General features: G+C 41.0%; 1 protein-coding gene across 1 annotated transcript in view; it reads left to right on the top strand.

The window, feature by feature from the left end:
- The window catches only part of NCKAP5 (NCK-associated protein 5), a 914632-nt gene that overhangs the window by 886650 nt on the left and 6802 nt on the right, over positions 1-21180 (top strand). Inside the window, 1 exon segment of the mRNA XM_006894461.1 lies at positions 18878-19192. Coding sequence (XP_006894523.1) covers positions 18878-19192 — 315 coding nt within the window.

Raw genomic sequence — 21180 nt, 5'->3', positions numbered from 1 at the left:
CAGCGCATCAGCAGAGAACTGCCAGAAGTCCAGGATGGGTTTAGAAGGGGTCGTGGTACTAGGGATATCGTAGCTGATGTTAGATGGATCTTAGCTGAAAGCAGGGAATACCAGGAGAATGTCTATCTGTGTTTCATTGATTATGCAAAGGCGTTTGACTGTGTGGATCATAACAAACTGTGACTGACTCTGAAAAGAATGGGAATCCCAGAACATTTAATCATGCTAATGCAAAACCTATACTTGGACCAAGAGGCAGTAGTCAGAACAGAGCAGGGTAACACTGCATGGTTCAAAATTGGGAAGGGCGTACATCAGGGATGTGTCCTATCTCCATACCTTTTCAACCTGTATACAGAGCAGATTATCCGAGAGGCTGGGCTCTATGAGGAGAATTGTGGCCTCAGGATTGGTGGAAGATCTATCAACAATCTGTTACGCAGTTGACACAACCCTGCTTGCTGAAACTGAGGAGGACCTCATGCACTTGCTGCGAAGGGTCAAGGACTGCAGCCTTCAGTATGGACTGAGGCTCAATGTCAAGAAGACAAAGATTCTCACCACTGGACCAATTGGGAGCATCAGGATGGATGGCAAAGAGATTGAGATTGTTCACAGCTTCAGTTTGCTCGGCTCCACAGTCAACACTCTTGGCACCAGCAGCCAGGAAATAAAAAAACGTATTGCGATGGGAAAGTCTGCTGTTAGGGACCTCTCTAAAGTGCTCAAGAGCAACGGTGTCTCTCTGGAGACTAAGGTGCACCTGATACAGGCCATGGTCTTTGAAATCACTTGTTATGAATCAGAGAGTTGGACAAGGACTAGAGAGGACAGAAGGAGAATTGATTCCTTTGAGCTGTGGTGCTGGAGAAGAGTATTGAATGTACCATGGACTGTAAGAAAACAAACAGATTCATCCTGGAAAGAGTTAAACCAGGCTGCTCCTTGGAGGCAAGGATTCTGGGGCTTCGTCTGACATACTTTGGACATGTTGTAAGGAGGGACAGGTCCTTGGAGAGGAACTTCATGCTTGGGAGGGTGGAGGGAAAGCGCAGGAGGGGTAGATCCTCTATGAGGTGGATTGAGTCAGTGACTGGGGTAATTGGGATGGGTGTGTCAGAGGCAATGCGATTGGCACAGGACAGAGCAGGGTTTAGGGCTGTTGTACATAGGGTCGCTATGAGTCACAAATGACTCAACGGCACATAACAACAACAACAACAAAGTCAGAACTGCCCCATAGCTGACCCTCCAGTGGGTTTTCTTAGGCAGTGAATGACATAGGAGGAGTCTGCTCACCTTTCTGCTGCAGACAAAATGGATTTGAACCAGGTACCTTTGTGTCGACAGCATAACACCTTGTCACTAAGCCACCACAGGCCCTTTATTTAGCAAGAAACATGCATAAATCAAAGGCAAATATTAAGTTTCAGCCTATTAATTAACTGATGAAAATGTTATTAAAATATTTATAGGGGCACCAGAGTTAAACGTTCTATGTGTTATTCCTGTCATGTTACAAAATAAGAGACCAGGAAAGGGGCTGTTGTAGGCATCTAGTTAAAGAATAATGATTACCTAAATTTATGTACTGATAGAAGAATACGCAAGAAGCTGCACTGCAATCCCAGAGGTACAAGGTTCAAATCCACCAGATGCTCTGCTGGAGAAGGAGGGGCAATCTCCTCCTGTACCAGTCAGATTCAATTTGACGGTACACACCCACAAAAATAATAAAAAATTAAAATTTTAAAAATACACAAGATGGATAGATTTGAGAGAAGTTTAGAAAGTACAATTTATAGGAGTCGGTAATGTTTGTGACATAAGTGTTATGGAATGCAGATGACAGAGGATAATGGTTACCTAAATTTATTTACTGATAGAAGAATATACAAGATGGGTCTATTTATGGGTTCTCAATCTGTTCCATTGGTCTCTGTGCTTGTCATTGAACCAGTACCATGCTGTTTTGATTACTCCTGCTGTGTAGTAGGTTTTGAAGTCAGGGAGTGTTATGCATCCCACCTCATTTTTGCTTCTCAGAAGTATTTTGCCTGTTCAGGGTCTCTTGCCTCTCCAAATAACTTTGACTATTTCCCTTTCTTTTTTTAAGAATGTATTATTTATTATTATTATTATTATTATTATCCCATGGTTGACGGTGTTTGGTGGAGCTCCTCAATTAAAACAAGTCTAGAAGCAGGAGTGGCATCCACTTCCACAATAGCTTGTCTCTGGAAACCTTATGAACCTGGAGAAAGGACGAAAGTTATGCAGGTGTCCAGGACTTTTGTTCATAGGGTCGCTATGAGTCACCTACGACTCTACGGCACATAACAAAAACAACAACAACAACAGCATAGAGAGAGAGCAGCTGGCCTAGCAGACAGAAAGACAGAAAGTCATGCTCCCAAGCCCAAGGTGGGTAACTACTCTGCGGCCCTCAAGCCTGCCTTTAATGGTTTTTGGTGAAACATTCTTCTAAGTCGCTGGTATATCCACTTGCTGTACAGAGGTAACTCGTGGTTGCTGTGAAGCCAAACACTGTGACACTGATGAGTCAAATGCGAGAATGGTTATCCATTGTAGACAGTGTTTGCACTTAACAACAACAACATTATTAATTTTAATGAAAATTTACAGAAATTTTGGATTTCCATTCACTCATTGTTGCACTTTTCTCCCTGCCCACCCCTCCCCTCCAGTTGGTTCTTCTCTTTGAAAAGTAAAAGAAAAATTATTTCATTGTTATACAATCCCTCCCCCCACAAGTCCACTCCATTATGCAGCCTTCGTTCTGGACTCATGTCATGACAATAGTACCTAATCATATATAACTTTTAAATGGAACTCTCTCCTTATGTTTCAATGCAATATACATAAATTTATCCCATCTTTCTCAGTCCCCCCCCCCATGTCAATCCCTTTTTACAACAGTGGCACTATGTACTATTTGTCCTTTTGTGACTGAGGTATTTCACTCAGCATAATGTCCTCTAGTGTCATCCATTTTGAATAGTATTTCATGAGTTCCTTGTTTTTCAATGCAATGTAGTATTCCATTGTGTGAAAATACCACAGGTTCTCTATCCATTCGTTTGTTGATGGGCACTTAGGTGGTTTCCGACTCTTGGCTATTGCAAACAAAGCAGAAATAAACATGGGTGTGCATATATCTTCTTGAGTGGTGGTTATGGTTTCTTTGGGGTATATTCCAAGTAGTGGAATTGCTGGGTCAAATGGTATTTCTATATGCAACTTTTTGAGAAAGTGCCATACTGCCTTCCATAGTGGCTGCACCATTTTACACTCTCACCAAGAGTGAATAAGGGTTTAGTTTCTCTACAATCTGACCAGCATTTGTTGTTTGCTATTCTGTTAAATTTTACTATTCTTACTGGGTTGAGATGATATCTAATCGTTGTTTTGATTTGCATTTCTCTTAGAGCTAGGGATTTTGATCATTTCTTCATGTGTTTTTGGCCATCTGAATGTCTTCTTTGGTGAAGTGACAATTTCCCTTTCAATCTCCTTGAAAAATGAATTTGGTATCTGGATGGGGATTATGTTAAACATGTAGATTGCCTTTGTAGGATTGTCATTTTCATTATATTGAGTCTTCTATCCATGAGCAGAGCACAGTTTTCCATTTCTTTAGGTCTTTTATTGTGTCTTGCAGAAATGCTCTGGAGTTTTCTTTGTATACAGCTTTTGTATCTCTAGTTAGGTTCACTCCCAAGTATCTCAATTTGTGGTTGGCTATTGTAAATGGTATTGCATTCTTGATTTCCTTCTCTGATTTCCCTTTGTTACTGTAGAGGAATCCTACTGGTTTTTGGATATTGATCTTATATCCTGCCACTTAAAATGCTTTTAATAAGTACCTACCCAAAGCTGAATTAAAAGAAGATACAAATAAATAGCTAAGCTATAGTTACACTGGAAGATATTTTTTAAGAATAGTCATTTTTTAGAAATGACTAAATTTTTTTTAGAATTTTAGGTATAAACTCAGCAATGACAACAAGGAAGAAAAGAGAGCAATAAGATGGCCTTTCTTCAAATAGAAAAGTCATGAGCAGAGCTCAGTGGTGGACCACTGTCGATCTACATCTTTTAAGTGTTATCTAGAAGGCTAAGGGAACCAAGTTGGATTTGGGTAGTTTAGGGGTTTTTTTCCCTCCAGTTTTAAAAATGCAAAATTTAGGAGGACAAGACTTGACATATGGGTAGGAAAGTGGTCAAGTTGCAATTTACCACAAGCAAGGACATTGAGGCAAAAATGAAGACTTCAAAGCAGAATTTACAAATGATCATGCCTATCAGAAGAGCATCTTTGAACAAACTTAAGGAATTTCTGTTCAGAGACAAGCTAACAGAAAGATTGCATGAGTATTTAGATCCTATGTCTAATTTTTCTTTTGTTACATAGAGATCTAGATCCTGGAATTAGGTCCTGTTTCACTACTAAGTCTCTGGATTCCAACCAGACTGAGGTGGGTACTTCCTATATTGTTTTATGGCTTGGAAAATTAATAACACAACAGAACAAAATCACTCTTGAAGAAAGTGTTACCCAGGTGCTCCTCGGAGGCAAGGATAGTGAAACTTTATCCTACATATTTTAGGCATGTTGTTAGGAGGGCTAGTATTAAAAAAGGATATTAAGCTGAGAAAGGTGGAGGGTTAAATAAAGACAGGAAGACCCTCAACAGAATGGACTGACACCGTGGCTATGTATATAGCCAATATATCAATGGGTTCAAGTATATCCGAGGTGATGAGGATGGCTTAGATAAGGTCAGGTTCATAGCTGTTATTCATAAGGTTGCTGTGATTCATAGTTGACTTGGCGGCATCTAATAACAACAACAACAATAATATTGTCTTAAATTACTTATCCTTTATCTTCACAAAAGAATTTCATATTCTTGATTGGATTTGAGTTTTTGTTTTGGTTTTAACTCTCGTGTTCATTTCTCATACAGCAGACCACCAAAACTCCCAATATAGGTTTCCTCCTTAATGTCAAAGAGAGCAAAGCAAAGGGATTGGAAAGCAAATTTACATTTCCAACATATTTTTCAAATCACATAAAGGGTAAATCCAGTTTGAATTAGTGAAGAAAGATCAGTTGACCTTGCATTCAAAAACCATCAAAATGAATTTATCCTTCCAGAAAGTCATCTTCGTGCCAGAGCCAACAGTTACCCAATGGTTGTAAATAAATAACTGATACAGACATGTTTTACTGCTTTGACAAAACCACAGGGTACTTTTAAAATAAATAACCTTCATTTCATTCACGTGGCTTTGGAAATGGGCTTAATCCTTTTTTTTTTTTTTTTTTTGCTTGTTTTAACTATACGGATGAAGAGAAGATGTGCAAATAAAGAGATCTGTTCTCCCATCTGTAGTTTAAGGTTCTGTTGCCAATGCCACATGTAGCTTAAAGATGTTTAGAAACCTGGCAAGGACCATGTGAAGATTTATTTACATGGCCATGTGCATTAAGCAAAGCATGCCAATTAATAATAGGATGTGAATATTAAACACCTACAGTCACTCTTTCTTTTTGGCTAGTGAATTGTGTTGGCTCAGTGCACATTTTGTGGATATTTTTATAGCTGGAGCACAAGTTCTAAAAGTAAAAAACAGCTAATTTGGATTTTAAAGTTTTTTATTTTCCTAGGACTTGGGATCGTCACAGAGGAAAAAACTTAGAATTACTAAAGCAGTGTTGGGGTTTTTGGGGGAGAGGGGGATTGAAATCCATTGAGAGAATAGATTCTTGCACAAAAATAAGTACAGCCTCATGGAAGAGCTCTGGTTGCCTAGTGGTAAGTTGCTGAGCTCCTAATCCAAAGGCATGGAGTTTTGAGTCCACCTGCTGTTCTGAAGGAGAAAGATGGGCAGGCAATCTCTTCTACATGATACATAGTCTCCGAAAATCCTGTGGGGGTCAGCTATGAGTTGGTTCTGACTCGACAGCAATGAGAGGAGTGAGAGTTTAGGATAGATGTGCTGGATCCTTCCTAACTGAAAATCATGGCTTAAGAAATTGGGAAAGCTTCCTGCAATTGTGTTAAGTCTGTGAACAAAGAGGCATCAATAAACATCATTTGTTAAGTTCTTTTAAAAAGTCTTTCTTGGTGAAATCCAAAAAAATGCTTTTCTAGGATAATGGACTCCATCCTTTCTATAGATGAAGTGACTTCAGCCAACTTTTAACACTCTGCTCAAAATTCATTTATTATTTATCAATATTCTGACTCAACTATATCCCAAGAAAATTATTAAGAGGTAACTGATTGGGTAATAATGAGTATAGTTGTTTAGTAAAAGTTATACATCTGCAGAATGGAAATTCCAGAGACCTTTTTTTTTCTCATGTAGAAACTGTGCATAGTCTAAGAAGCAGCCATTTGAACAGAACACGGGGGCTGCTGTGTAGTTTAAATCTGAAAAGTGGTACATCAAAGTTGTATCCTTTCATCATGCTTATTCAATTTTATGCTGAGCAACTGATACAAGAATAATATGAGAACAGCTTGGACTTAGAGTTGGAAGCAAACTTATTTATCACCTACCTGTGATATGAAAATATCACAACCTTGTTTTGCAAAAGTGAAGAGAACATGAAATGCTCACTGTTGAAGACAAAAGACTACAGCCTACCGTATGGATTACAGCTCAACAGCAAAAGCAAAACAAAACAACCAAATCCTCACAACTGAATCAATAATCATCACAACAAATGGAGAAAATGCAGATGTTGTCAAGGAAAGACTAACATGAATCTCACCCAAGCCATGGATTTACAGGCACCTCTTATGCATGTGAGGAACGTCTGGTGGCCTAGTGATAAGAAGATGCACTGCAATCCCAAAGAAACATGGTTCAAATCCACCAGCTGCTTCACAGGAGAAAGATGGGTGGTCTCCTCCCACAACTCTGTATCATTTCCAACTTGACAGCACACAGCAACCACATGTGCGTGCAACAGTGAGCAAGCTGGACAGTGAGTATGAAAAACCAAAGAAGAATGAATATATTTTAATTGTGATGTATATACCATGGACCTCCAGAAGGAAGAACAAGTTTGTCTTGGAAGATGAATACTAAGAGTGTACCTGAGAATCAAGGATGGTGAGACTTCATCTTAAACACGTTAAACATGTTAGCTTGAGCAACAAGTCTCTAGAAGAGGATGCCATGCTTGATAAAGTAGAGGAGAAGTGATAAAGAGCAGTGACATGGATTGACCCAGTGGCTACAACACCGGGCTCAGCATAGTAGTGACTGTGAGCTCGATGCACGATTGAACAGGATCTTGTTCTTTTGTGTATGGAGTCACTGTGGTCAGAACCAACTCCACAGCACTTATCTAAGTACTGTCTTGTAATACTGACTGCATAAAAGAAAGTTTGGTTTGCTGAAATCCTTATAGCTAATATGTAATAGACCTACAGGAGCTCTTACTTCCCTGTAGAGACCCCTTCTCAACACTTACTGAGCATTTACTTTGTAATGAAACCTCTGCCAGGCTTCCTGAGAAGGAAAATTGTCTGAGGTTGGAATAGTTAAGAAAATGCACGTGTTGTCACATAGTGCCATGTCACGCAGTGGCATGCAAGGAAGCAGGTCTTTAAAATTAGTTTTTCCTACCATAAAGCCATGACTCTCTCATTTTCTTATTCTGAACATGTAGTGTAAGTTAGACTAAAGCCATACTTTCTTAAACCTATCCTATTGTAAGAGAGTTCTGGTGGGGTAGTCCATAGGCGGTTGTGCTGCTAATTCAAAGGCAGAGCCTCTCTGGCAATTAGAATCCACCAGTGGCTCCAAAAGAGAAGATGGCCAATCTCTTCTCATGCGATTTACAGTCTCCGCAACTCAGTGCAGAGTCAGCTATAAATTTGTTACAACTCATTGGCAAAGAGTAAGAGTAATCCTATAATAATCTCTTTGTTGTTGTTGTTATGGCTTATAAACCATGAAAGATATCTAAAAAATTAAATAAAAGAATTAAAAAACTAGTTTGAAAACTAAGGTGTTCCTGATTCAGGCCATGATCTTCTTAGTAATTTATTTGCTTTACATCTGAGAGTTGAACAGTGAATAAGGATGACAGAAGAAGAATTGTTGTGGTTTTGGAGAACAGTGAATAGTCCATGGACTAACAAAGGACCAAACAGATACTTCTTGGGGAAAGTGCAACCAGAGTGCTCCTTGGAGGCAAAGATGGCGAAGCTTCATCTCTCATGATTTGGACATATTGCTTTGTTTTGTTGTTGTTAGGTACCTTTGAGACAAGTATGATTCATATTAACCCTATGAGCCACAGATCTGAACCCTGTCCTATCCCGTGCCATCCTCACAAACTCTGACCGACCCACTCAAGCCCATTGCCATACTCACCATGTCAACCTGCCTGGTTCAGGTTCTTCCTCTCTTTCATAACCTCCTTCTTTCCAAGCATGGTGTCCCTCTCCAAAGAATAATGTCTCCAAGCAACCTGCCCAATGTATGTGAGACGAAGCCTCATCCTCTTTGCTTCCAAGGAGCACTCCGGCTGCACCTTCTCCAAGACATATCTGTTTGTTCTTTTGGCAGTCCATGGGCTCTTTAGCAGTCTTCAACACCACAGCTCAAAAGCATCATGTTCTTCTTCTGTCATTCTTAGTCATTGTCCAGTTCCCAGATGCATTGCAAGTTACTAAGAAGACCATGGCCTGAATCAGGTGCACCTTTCTCCTCTTTACTGATATCATGAATATGTCCTCATACTGATAGACTGAGGAGGATATCATTATTCTTCAATAATTTGGAGAGGTCCCTGACTGCAGTTTTACCCAGTGCAATATCTCTCCTGATCTCCTGACTGCTAGTCCCAAGTGTATTTATTGTGGATCCAAGTAAGATGAAGTTGTTGACAATGACATTATGATGTTGCCTATCAGTCCAGTAGTGAGGATTTTTTTGGTTTTGATGTTGAGATGTAATCCATATTAAAGTCTGTAGTGTTTAAATTTCTCCAAGAAGTGCTTCAGTTCTTTCACTTTCAGCAAGCAAGTTTGTGTTATCTGCATAAGGAAGGTTATTAATGAGTCATCCTCCAATTCTGATGCCACATTCTTCATAGAGTCCAGGTTTCAAATCATTTACTTAGCATATAGAACTAACAGTTCTGCCTTGGAGAGAACCAAGCTTCTCTTCAAAGCAAGGGTTTTGAGATTCTGTCGCACCTACTTTGGATATGTACCCTGGAGATCCCAGTCTTTGGAGAAGGATATCATGCTTGGAAGGGTTGAGGCATAGTGCAGGAGAGGAAGACCGTGGATGAGATGGATTGTCACAATAATGGATAATGAGACTGGCTAAGGATAGAGCAGGGTTCAGAGCTATTGTACATAGGGTTGCTATGAGTTGTAGTTGACTCGATGGCACATAACAACAAAAACATAGATTAAATAGGTATGTTGAAAAGATAAAACTCTGAAGTACACCTCTGCTAATTTTAAACCATGCAATATTCCCTTACTCTGCACAACACCTTCTTGGTCTAGATATAGGTTTCACATGGATGCAATCAAGTGTTCTGTGATTCCCATTCTTCTCAATGTTAGCATTAATTTGTTATGACCCACATAGTCAGATGCCTTTGCATAGTCAATAAAGCACAAATATACATTCTTCTGGTATTCTTTGCTTTCAGCTAGGATCCATCTGACATCAGCAATGATATATCTGGTGCCATGGCCTCTTCTAAATCCTGCTTGAACATTTGGCAGTTCTCTATCTGTGTACTGTTGTAGCCGTTTTTATAATTATCCTTGGCAGTTAATATATATAATATTAATTCAATAATGATAGTATTCAATAATTTCCACATTATGTTGGATCACCTTTCTTTGGAATGGGAACAAACATGGATCTTTTGCTCTCTCATGGATGATGCCCACAACTCATCTGCTTTTTGATCGCTGGTGTTACAGTCTTTAAACCTATTTGTAATATTTTTTATATTTTTTTAAATTTGGGCTCTCATGGGTTTGTTTCAATTTTTTTCAGCTTCAATTTGAACTTGCACATGAGTATTGATGATCTTTTCCATAGTCAGCACCTGGTCTAGTTTTTACTGCTGCTATTGTTGTTATGTGCTATCGAGTGTCTTATGACTCATCCCTATGTACTACCACTCTGAACACTGAACCAACCTCATTGTCTCTGACACACCTACCCCCATTACCCCAGTCACTGAGTCAAGCCATCTCATCTAGGGTCATCCTCTCTTGCACTATCCCTCCAACCTTCCAAGCATGATGTCCCTTTTCAAGGACTGGTCCCTCCTGGAAAAATGTCCTAAGTATGTCAGACAGCACTTCAGAATCCTTGCCTCCAAGGAGTAGCCTGGCTTCACCCTCTCCAGGATGAACTTGTTTGTTTTTTTGGCAGTCCGTTGTATATTCAATACTCTTCTCCAACACCACAGCTCAAAGGCATCAATTCTCTTATTATCCTTAGTCATAAGGTTCAGGTCTATTGTTCTTAGGGTTGCTATGAGTCATGCTCAACTCGATGGTGCCTTACAACAACAATCTGTGGAAGAAAAGACTGGAAGCAAGTTATTTAATGGCTGTTATTTCTCAAGAATCAGAATCTCTGCTAATTCATGTTTCATTAACTGGGAAATTTCTATTAGCTGAGATCATGCAGGAAATAAACTTTTGCTGTTACTTCTAGAAATAATGTTTTGCATGTGAAGGGATAGAGTAAACAAGTTTGGAAGAAGCATGGTTGACCTAATTAAGAAAACAAATTGTTTTAAGAGTGAATAGGGCACTGTTTTGTTTAAACAGATGTAATAAATCAATATGTAACCCCATTAACCCAGCACACATGGCCCTGGAGAAATTGACTTAGTGAGAACATGGTTTGCACACTGGGGCATCAGGCAAACCAAAAAAAAAAAGCCCATTGCCTTTGGGTTTGTTTCTGCAGTGCTCCAGAGAAGTCAAGAAGATCTGTCCAACAGCGTTTCCAGGGGTCTAAATTGTTCTGGAAGCAGACTGCCATGTCTTTCTCCAGCGGAGTTCAAATCACTGACTTCAATACCAATCAGGTGCTTTTACCACTGTACCACGAGGACACCTTACTGTGAACAGAGTGCACGGGTTAAATAGCATATGCCAACACATAGTATCCCTGAGGATGAGGGACAGAGTGATGATGCACCGAGACTGATCTGCAGCAGAGACCTTTGGGCATGGCAGTGTAAGAGGTGGGGAATCAAGAGCTTTGGCCCCAGGCATCCTTTGTCTAGGTCACTGTTCCTTGTTCTAAGGACTCAAAAGTGTTTTAGGAAACAGTATTTAATAGTCAACAATTCTCACTGATTTTATCCCTCTAGTCATCTGAGTTAATGAAATCTGCATTCGAAGTAACTCTGGAGAAAGAGGAAGTCAGCTGTTTTCTTGACTGCTGGAGTCAGAACAAAAAACAAGAAGCAGATTCAGAATTCTGAAGGAAAGACTCTCCTTCAATTTAATGGGAAGAAGAACTTTCTAAACATTAGAGCTGTTTTTTTTCCCTTTTCATCGATCCGTTCATTCATTAAACAATAGTGACAGCTGATGATATGTCAGATGCTATGCTAATAACAAGACCCCCGCAGGGTGTTCAGTCAGCCTAGCGCATATAACTACCCCGCCGTAGCATAAGGATATGATAGAATCAGAGACGGGCTTATTCTGGAGTCCTGAGAAGAGGAATAAAATCCAGGAAGCTTGTTGTGGTTATTAGGTGACACTGAGCTGGTTCCAACTCATCACAATCCTGTGACGAGCCAGCCGAACAGGACAAAACACCATCCGGTCCTGCACTCTCCTCACAATAGGGACTGAGTTTGAGCCCTTGCCAGTCTATCTTGTTGGTTCTTCTTGTTTTTCATCTTGTTGAGGATCCTCTTCTTATCCACTGATCATCAACTTTGCTTAGCATGATGCCCTTCTCCACGAGCTGATCCTTCCTGGTAACATGTCCCCAAAGTTAGTGAGGTGAAACTCCGCCATTTCTTACTTTGAAGGGGCGTTCCAGGTGCACTTCTTTCAAGGCAGATTTGTTCTTCCTCTGGCTTTCCGGAGACATCATCTAATAATAGTTATTTTGAGAGTAGCTACCATTTTCTAAATAATAACCATGTGTGCCTACATTGTGCTGTGTTGGTCACAGGTTATGTTACTTCTCCTCAGAGCCTCCCAGTGTTCCTAAGATGCAGGTGCTGTTCCTGTTGGCCACTCAAGTTAGCCTCTGTGCCCAGCAGAGTAGTGATTGACAGTAGTGATTCAGCGGGTCTCCATGGCTGCCTGTGAGAAGTGTGTCACCAAGTCTTTCTTCCTGCCCCACAAGTCTCCTTAAGTCCATTCAGCATCATAACAACCAGAAGCCACCACTGCCAGGCAGGTCATGAGGAACACTGACCAGGGATAGAACCCACGTCTCCCACAGGGAAGGTAAAGATTCTGCTACCAAACGAACCACTGCTGCCCAAGGGTGACGATAAGATGATCTCATTTTCAAGTGGAAGGGATACCAAGTGTCAAGGCACGTGGCTTCAGGGGAAGAAAGGGCTAAAGCCCTTTGGCAAGATGAGTAGGCATTTAATATCATACACCCTAAGTATCAGTTAAATATCCTTAGTGGGAATGTCTTTCCAAAATTTCTTCTCTTCTACCATCCCATGCAGAACCTCACTGTCTAGCCTTCTCATCTTCTGTTTAAACACAGAACTACCTTCTCTCTTTCTAAATACTCAATTCTAGACAATAGTCTCCATCCAAGTATTCTTGACATCCCCTCACAAAACAGTGATCTCTTAGAAATGCCCATATCCATTGCTAAGATAGTAAAAATAGTGCCCATCTCTGTGTACACCAAAGATAAACAAAGTAATAGATTTAATGTCCTAGCCAAGATCACCACAGAGCCCATCCTAAGTCAGAGGTTCTCTGCCATTTTGCTGATGTATCTCAAATAGGCCCAAGACATGCTGAAATTGAGCTCACTCAGATCTCAGGTGTCCAATGTTTGTCCCAGGAGATGGTCTTTTTTCTCTGTCAGAAGGACTGGCAAGCACTGCTGATAGTTAAGTAATGTCATGTAATGTTTTGCACTTGCTGTTGGTGATAAAAGAGACTTTACGGGGGGGGGAGAGGAGGGGAGGGGAGGAGAGAGGAGAGGAGAGGGGAGAGGGGAGAGAGAGAGCATGCAACTGGAACAATGAGTAATTGGTGAGAGAACCAGACAGAATCAGAGCTATAATTAGTGACCTCATTAGGAAGAGTCCAGATAGTCCATCCAGAGACCCAACCCCTGAACTCTTTGGAAGGTGTCCTTGGCAGCTGAGCTAACAGTCACAAATGTGAACCTTACACTTGCCAAGATCACATGTGAGTTAACTCAGTCAAGGTACAAGCAGACTTGCCCCTTTGAACTTTATTCCTACGTGGCCATTTGATTATTTTGTGAGTTCTTATCATTCTTAAGTGGAGGCAAAAACTGGCTTCAGAAGCACAATATCCAACCTGTTTGCAGGTTAAAATATTTTTATCCATTGCATAAAACTGATGGTGCCCCAAAGAAACTACAGAAAAGTGGTGTCAGCATTTTGGATATAAACTCCTGATTTCCACAGTCATACCCCATGCTCAGGAAATTTGCTTGAGGGTGAAACTTGGCATGGAGTGTCTGAACCCCGGACTGTCCACACATCATTTCACAGATGTTTACAAATGAGTGATTCACTCTTGCTACAGATTTGGCATCTGTAAATTTTTTAGAAATAAAATATGACAGTAATGGAAAGTGGTTTCTAAGTTTAATGTCAATGCATGCAGATTTCAACCAGAGAAGTCCCAAATAATGAAAGTCCTATTTTACAACCAGTACGATAATATAGTATGTTGATGTAAAGGGAAAATAAGCTGGGTGGATGGAAGCCAGGAATTACTAGTGTCCTCAGTAAGGCTCCAGATATAGCACAGCTGTTTTCACCATGTTTTCTGTCCCAGATGGTCCTCCACCCTGATTCCTGCACATGCCTCATGGCCTTGGACTGCAGGTCATGCCCGTATGGTCAGGCTTTGGGGTCTGGAGTCTCTCTCTGGGTGGGCCTTGAATAAAAAGCTAACAAGCTCACTTAGCTTTTGGAGTCTCCATTTGCAGGGACTGGATTCCAAGCCCTCTGAGGTTTGAACAATAAAATAAGTGGAAGAGAAAGACTTTAGACAAAACCAGGGAATCGTCCTGGGGAGCAGTGCCCATTACCAAGCCCAGGGAGGTGGCATGAACTCAAGAACAACAGTGACATGGAAGTCTATGGAGGCAATCCAAGAGCATGAAGGGAAGAATTACAAGGCCATTGTGGATCTGTGACTGGGTGGAACTGCCAAGGACCTGGATAGTCTTCCAGCCACACAATGTGTGGACAGGAGGCAGGAACCAAGATAGAAGTGAGGCCCTGGTGCCTGTTCCGGAGCAGAGCTGGAGCCCGGCCTTGAAGCAGGGTGCTGTGCTGTGAACCCTCTCACGAGTTTGCCTCCATCACTCACTCACTCTTGCCTGGGCTGATCCTACGTCTGAAATATGGCTGAACATTTTGGGAGAAATCAGTGACTTACAAGCCTAAGAGGGTGATCCTGTGGTTAAACAAGCCTGGACTCAAATCTGCTCTCTTTATATTCTGGCATATGGCAAGATAAATCAGCCTCTCTGAACTTGATGTGATACTTTATTTGTGAAGTACCCTATATGATTTTTGTGAAGCATGCTGATCATTTGCACCTCTCAGGCACTCCTGTTGTTATTGTTGTTATTAGGTGCCGTCGAGTCACAGATGACTCATTGCAACCCTATGAACAAAAGGCCTTAGCACTGTTCATACATAGAGTTTCCGGAGGCAAACCATTTCGGAAGTGGAAGCCACTCCTGCTTCCAGGCTTGTTCTAGTCGAGAAGCTCCAGCCACCACTGTCCACCATGGGTACCCATTACCACGATTGGCATCTCACTGTCACAGTAGCTGTGATAAATACGTCTCCATCGAGTCAGTTGTGACTCATGAATTCCTCCAGTAAGTTTTCACGGCTGTGTTCTTCTCTGGACACAGACCATAGAGGTTGTGTTCTACACGACTACTTGGTAGGGTAGACTGGGTAGGTTTGAACTACCAACTTAAAGGGAAAGCCATTTGCATCACCTGGGGACCTGTGTTAGCTCTTATGCTGGTGTTAGGTGCTGTTGGGTCCACTGTAACTCACAGCTACCATATGTGCCATCATTACAATCCCCGCCCCACTCAAACTCGTTGTACTCACTGAGTCAGTGCATCTTGCTCCAGGTCTTTCTCTCTCTCATTGACCTATCACAGAATGATGTCCTTTTCCAAGGACTAGTCTCTCCTAAGAACATGCCCAAAGTATGCGAGACCAGCTTTCAAAATCCTTGCCTCTAAGGAGCAGCCTGGTTTCACTTCCTCCCAGTCGGACTATTTGTTCTTCTGCCAGTCCATGAGAAGTTCAGAACTCTCTTCTGTAGCCACAATTCAAAGCTATCGATTCTTCTTCAGTCTTCCTTATTCATTGTCCAGTAGCTATAATAAGCATCTAAAATTGTGAGGAATCATCTTTATTAAAGAGGGTGAGGCTCCTGAAGTTACCATGCTGAGGAGAAAGGAGCTGGGAGGGAGCTGTTAATGACAGCAGCCCTGGGCACACAGGGTGTCACCCATCACAGTCTCCCGTTATCATTATGTCCCATCCCCGAAGATTGGCTCAGTTCTGTAAAGGTGTATACTCTTCTGTGGACCTGAATACTTCAGAGAATGCTAAATTGGCCAAGTGTAGGACATGACCATGGCAGATATAAAATGTATTGTGTATCTAAGATAGAATGAAGAAAGGTACATGGATCCAAATCCAAGTCTTTTTTTTTTTTTTTGCACACTTCCGGCAGAGCTTCTCCATGCAAACAACTTTTTATTTCTCAAAAAGGTATATGATTGAGTATTATGGTTAGCACAGGAATCCAGAATTAAGGTTGCATAGAGAAGTGTACTCGGGGTGGGGGGTGGGGGGAAGGGATGTGGGAATTGTATACTAATGAAGGAATTTTTTTTCTTTTTTTTTTTCCTCTCTTCAGAGGGGGAAGCGAGCTGGTGGGGAGGGGTGGGAAGGGAGAAAATTGCGGCAATGAATGAATGGAAATCCAAAACCTCTGTAAAAAAAAAAAAATTAAAAGGTCACTCTTTCTACAAAAAGAGCAGAGAAGATTATGAATAATCTGTATGGCTGTTTGAGACTTTTGTTGACAAAGTGGTGGTCCTGGACAGTGAATAAGGGCTGAAACTTAACTCCTTGTGATCCTGAGAAAAGAAAGCAGCATTTAGACCACCCTCCCTAACACACCCCTGGTATCCGATGGCACGTGAAGTGTTAAGTGAACTTTATACTCTAGGAAGGGAGCCTGCTTCTTCTGACAAAACATCCTTTCAAGACTGAGGCTTCTTTTTAAATCAGGACTTCCTCCTCCTACTTCTTGAAAAGTCAAACATGAAACCTATGAGAACCTAGAAAAACTGTCTTTATCAATACTCCCTTGTTTTTAAGGTAGAAAATTGCCAGAATTCCATGCCTTACTTAGAACAAACTTATTTTTGGAGGAAAGTATAGGAGTGAAGTTTAAGTATTCATTTTTCAGGATCAAATGAGATTATATATGGAACATATATAACTATAAGGTATTTATTTACCTCTAAGACATTTATTGATGGACAATCTCCTCCCATGTGATTAACTGCCTCAGAAAACCCACTGGAGGGTCTGTTGTGGGTCAGTTCTGACTCAATAGTACACAACAACAAAGATGTTTATTAATACCTAATGTTGCTGTTGAATGGGATCCTGTCAGAACCAACCCAGGGCTGACCCTCCAGCAGGTTTTCAGAGGCAGTAAATCACATGATAGGAGATTGCTCAGCCTTCTCCCACAGAGCAACTGGTGGATTCAAACAGTGTACTTTTGGGATTGCAGCACAGCTCCTTACCACCAGGCCACCAGAGCTCTCAAGAAATATATTGAAGTATATTGCCTTGCAATATATCACCACTCATTCTTTCTGGCAGGTCACAGTGTGGTAGGCATCATTTAAAGGTCTAGGACTTTGATGATGAGCATATTTTAGTCTTTAGAGCAATCCAGTAAGGAATTTGAACCTCCAAGAGGTTGAGGATGTGTTTCAGAGTGACTCAGTTAGTTATGTATGGGTAAAGAACACACTCCAAAACATCGCTCTCTAATGCTTCTAAGAAATGTGAGTTGCTGAACTTCTTGACATAAAAATACCTTCTATGACATTCTCCACCTTACCTAGCACAGTGCTGAGTTGTATCTGTTACAGTCCTAGACTTACATTAACTTTCCTAAGGCTATTTTGGGGAGCTCTGGTGGCATAGTGGTGAACAAACTGTGCTGCAAACTCAAAGGCATATGGTTTGAATCCACTAGCTGCTGTACAGGAGAAGGATGGGCAATCTCTTCCCATGCGATTAACTGCCTCTGAAAATGCACTTAAGGGTCAGCTGTGGTTTGGTTCTGACTCAAAGGTACACAACAACGACTGGTGGCCTAGTGGCTAGGGATTTAAATGGTCAGAATCTACCAGCTGCTCCAAGAGAGAAAGATGCGTGTCCTCCTCCCAGCTGACTCACAGACTCTGAAAACACACCAGAAAGTCAGCTATTAATTCTGTCTCAATGGGATGTAACACCACCACCAAGGCTTTTTCATCCCAAGATTATCATAGGAGTAATATGATAATACTGTGTTTCAGGCAGTAAGATATTTGACGCTATCTCATAGCTTCTTCAGCTATAGTATACTTCTCTCTGTGTAAAATTTGTCTCAGTAGAATAGGCCACACATGATGAAACCCCCTGCCTTCAGGTCTATTCCAACTCATAGCAACCTTCTGTCAGGTTTACAAAGTGGTATTAAAGAAAAGAAGCCAACCGTCTTTCTCCCTAGGAGTGGCTAATGGATGTGAAGCCCAGACCTGATGGCTTGCAGTGCCGAACACTGTGCACTACACCACCAGAGCGCATTGTCTTTGTTTAGGAAATAGCAGGATCTCTGTGAGTGACAAAATATTCAAAGAGCACTAATGAGTTGTCATTTCATAAAGAAAATGTGAACAATATAAGGAGGCTCTGAAGCCTTCTCATGAAGATCTCAAACAGAGGTTGGGTCAAATGAAGAACAAATGATAGATAAGTAACATTACAATGAGTGAGGGACCCTCTGGGATGAGGCTAGAAAATGTGAATTTCTTATCTTGGAAGACAAGTCGAGAGCTAGATATTTAGGCAACTACTGATTAGGTTAAAATTTATGCAAGGAATAAATAATCGCCTTTATTAGGATACCCCTTCAATAATCTTATTTGTGTTCCTTATTCAGTTTAGTTCACAAACTTCACCTAATTAAATGAAGTCCTTTTGTTCACAGATTTAAATAAGGGTGAACAAATATGTCTGGTCTCTAATAAATCTCCCTTTGACACTGGAGAACATTTTAGGCATATGTGCCAGGCACCATTGCTGCATGAGCGGGCTGGCCTTTTTACTTCATAGGGAATATTTTAATTTCTAATTAAATATCTGCATCATAGGTTTCACTTGTTAGTCCTATTTCCCAATGTTTCTCATTTTTATTTCTCTTAAATTTTTTCTTTAAGATGTCCTCTTGCTCGAGAGGTTACATCCAAGTGTCTTTGCATGTGCGCACTTTCTGATCATCGCTTTGCTGCACTGTTTCAGAATCGAACTGCCAGATGAGAACACTCGACAGTGGCATTGGAACATTCCCACTGCCAGACTCAGGAAATCGCTCCACAGGACGGTACCTATGCAAACCAGACTCCCCAGGGGACACAGAGCCAGCCTCCTCTCTCCAGCCAGCACTTCCTACAGCTTCGTCCACCAGAGCTCACACCCTTGACAGTCAAGTGCCTTCCTCCTCAGACAGCCAGGTCCCTGCAGACAGGACCATGGTCCATCCTGCCTCAGACCCCAGCATGACCACCAGAGGGGTGCGACCCCCTCAAAGCCGCCTGCCCAAACTCGCCTCCTCAGGTAAAACAGCAATTAACTTACAAATTAGATTGCCCTCCCACCCCTACTCATGCTCTTGCTGATAAAAATGGAAAGCAGGTTGCTCAGTAGAAGGGTGGGTTGAGCCAGTGGCCTCTGATGGATAGAAATGCTGATGAGTGAAAAGTCCCTCTGTGTCCTCAGCCAAAAAAAAGCAAATTGACATGTATTAAACATCATCTTCAGGGTTCCATTAAGGCATAGACACACATAAAAAACAACTAATGTGTAAACAACACAAACGTACATTCATGGGATTTTACTTATTGAAACAACCTTGAATGTATACCAGTTTAGGCTCCAGACATAAATTTAAGCTTAAATGTTATTTGCACTGTATCCAGAAACCTGTATACCTTATGACCTATTTCTCTTCAGTTCAAATGTATTTGTATGTTGCACTGTAAACTACTTGGTCTGATGTGTCAGCAGTAGATTGAACAGACATTATATTAAGATGGATCAGGCCCTTGGCTGGAGAGGACTGTTCTGTGTGTTGGTCAATTAAAGCCAGCTTTCACGATTGAGAATCGAGTCAGAGGAAGGGTCAAGGATTTTTCGTTGTTCTCTAAAAATTAAAAGTATTTACTGCTCAGAATGTAATTTTTAACTTACATGATGTCTGTTGCATTTACAACACATCTGAGCATATGAAAAAGAACTCTCAATTGTAAGCTTTCCATTTTGATTTGATGATTGGGAAGAACCTTAAGTACAAGTGTCTGAGACAGAAGACTCTTCATTAAACATCTTTGAACAAATGGCATCACTGTTCCCACGGCTGACTTCTTCCTTCAGTAACACCAAGTGCCGCCAACCACTCAGTGCTGACTCTCCTCATTCCAAGTCAAGGCAGCATTTTAAAAAGGCTGCATTGCTTGTTATTTTTTTTAAAGAAAATGCATTGTTAATTAATGATACTGCTTCCAGAGATTCGGGGGTGAAGTCTTAGTTATAGATTATGTGCTGCATGCCTGAATAGTCACATGTGTGACCTCAATTCAGCAGCAGGCTGCTGAGCAGATGCCATGATTAAACACTGTCATTATAACAAATTGAATAGAAACCACAAGCCTTGAATTGCTTCATAAGAAGAGGATAGGAAGGAGATTGTTCTGAACTTGCTGCTAATGTTCCCTGCCTGGTTTTGCAAGTTTTGCGTGTTAATTTATTTGTTGTAAAGAGTTATATAAAAGTGGTATATGGCGGAGAGAATGGTCAACTGACAGTGGGGCGTTTTTGTGTCACCCCCATGGAGCTTCCATGACACCAGGGGTTACTATGACTGTGGGAGGACTTTCATCTCTTTCCAAGACATCCTTGTGTTCTATGACCTCTCATGAGTCTTTATAGAAATAGGATGGATAAGCAGAAAGAAGGTTGTTTTCTTGTGCCATCAAATCAAAACTCATCCATAGCTCTAGAGAACTTTCAGTGGCAGTAAATCACATGGGAACATGTCCTCCTCAGTTTCAGCAAACAAGGTTGTGTCATATGCATAACGCAAGCCATTGATGAGTCTTTCTCCTCATAAAGTCCAGCCTCCTGAATGATCTGTTCCGCATATAGATTGAAAAGGTATGGAGATAGGATGCTGCCTGCTGCACACCTTTTCTGATCCTGAACCATGCTGTGTTCTTCTGCTCTGTTTTGACTGCTGCTTCCTGGTCCAAGTATAGGTTTCACATGAGCAAATATTTATATTTGGAATCAGGTGTGGCATCCACTTCTTAAACAACATGCCTCTGGTAAACCTAAGAACTTTGAAAAAGTCCATAGTTATAGAAAGGCTTCAGGCCTTTTGTTCATAGGGTCGCTATGAGTCATGCTCAACTTGAAGGCAATCATCAACTACATTATATATATATATTGTTATTATATATATATTGTTATTATATATATATATACATATATAGTTATTATTATTATTGTTGTCATCAAGTTGAGCACAATTCATAGAGACCCTGTGA

Source organism: Elephantulus edwardii, unplaced genomic scaffold (genome assembly GCF_000299155.1).
Source record: "Elephantulus edwardii isolate Elephantulus edwardi_28Jun2011 unplaced genomic scaffold, EleEdw1.0 scaffold00143, whole genome shotgun sequence".
NCBI lineage: Eukaryota > Metazoa > Chordata > Mammalia > Macroscelidea > Macroscelididae > Elephantulus > Elephantulus edwardii.
This window is presented reverse-complemented; position numbering and strand designations above follow the sequence as displayed.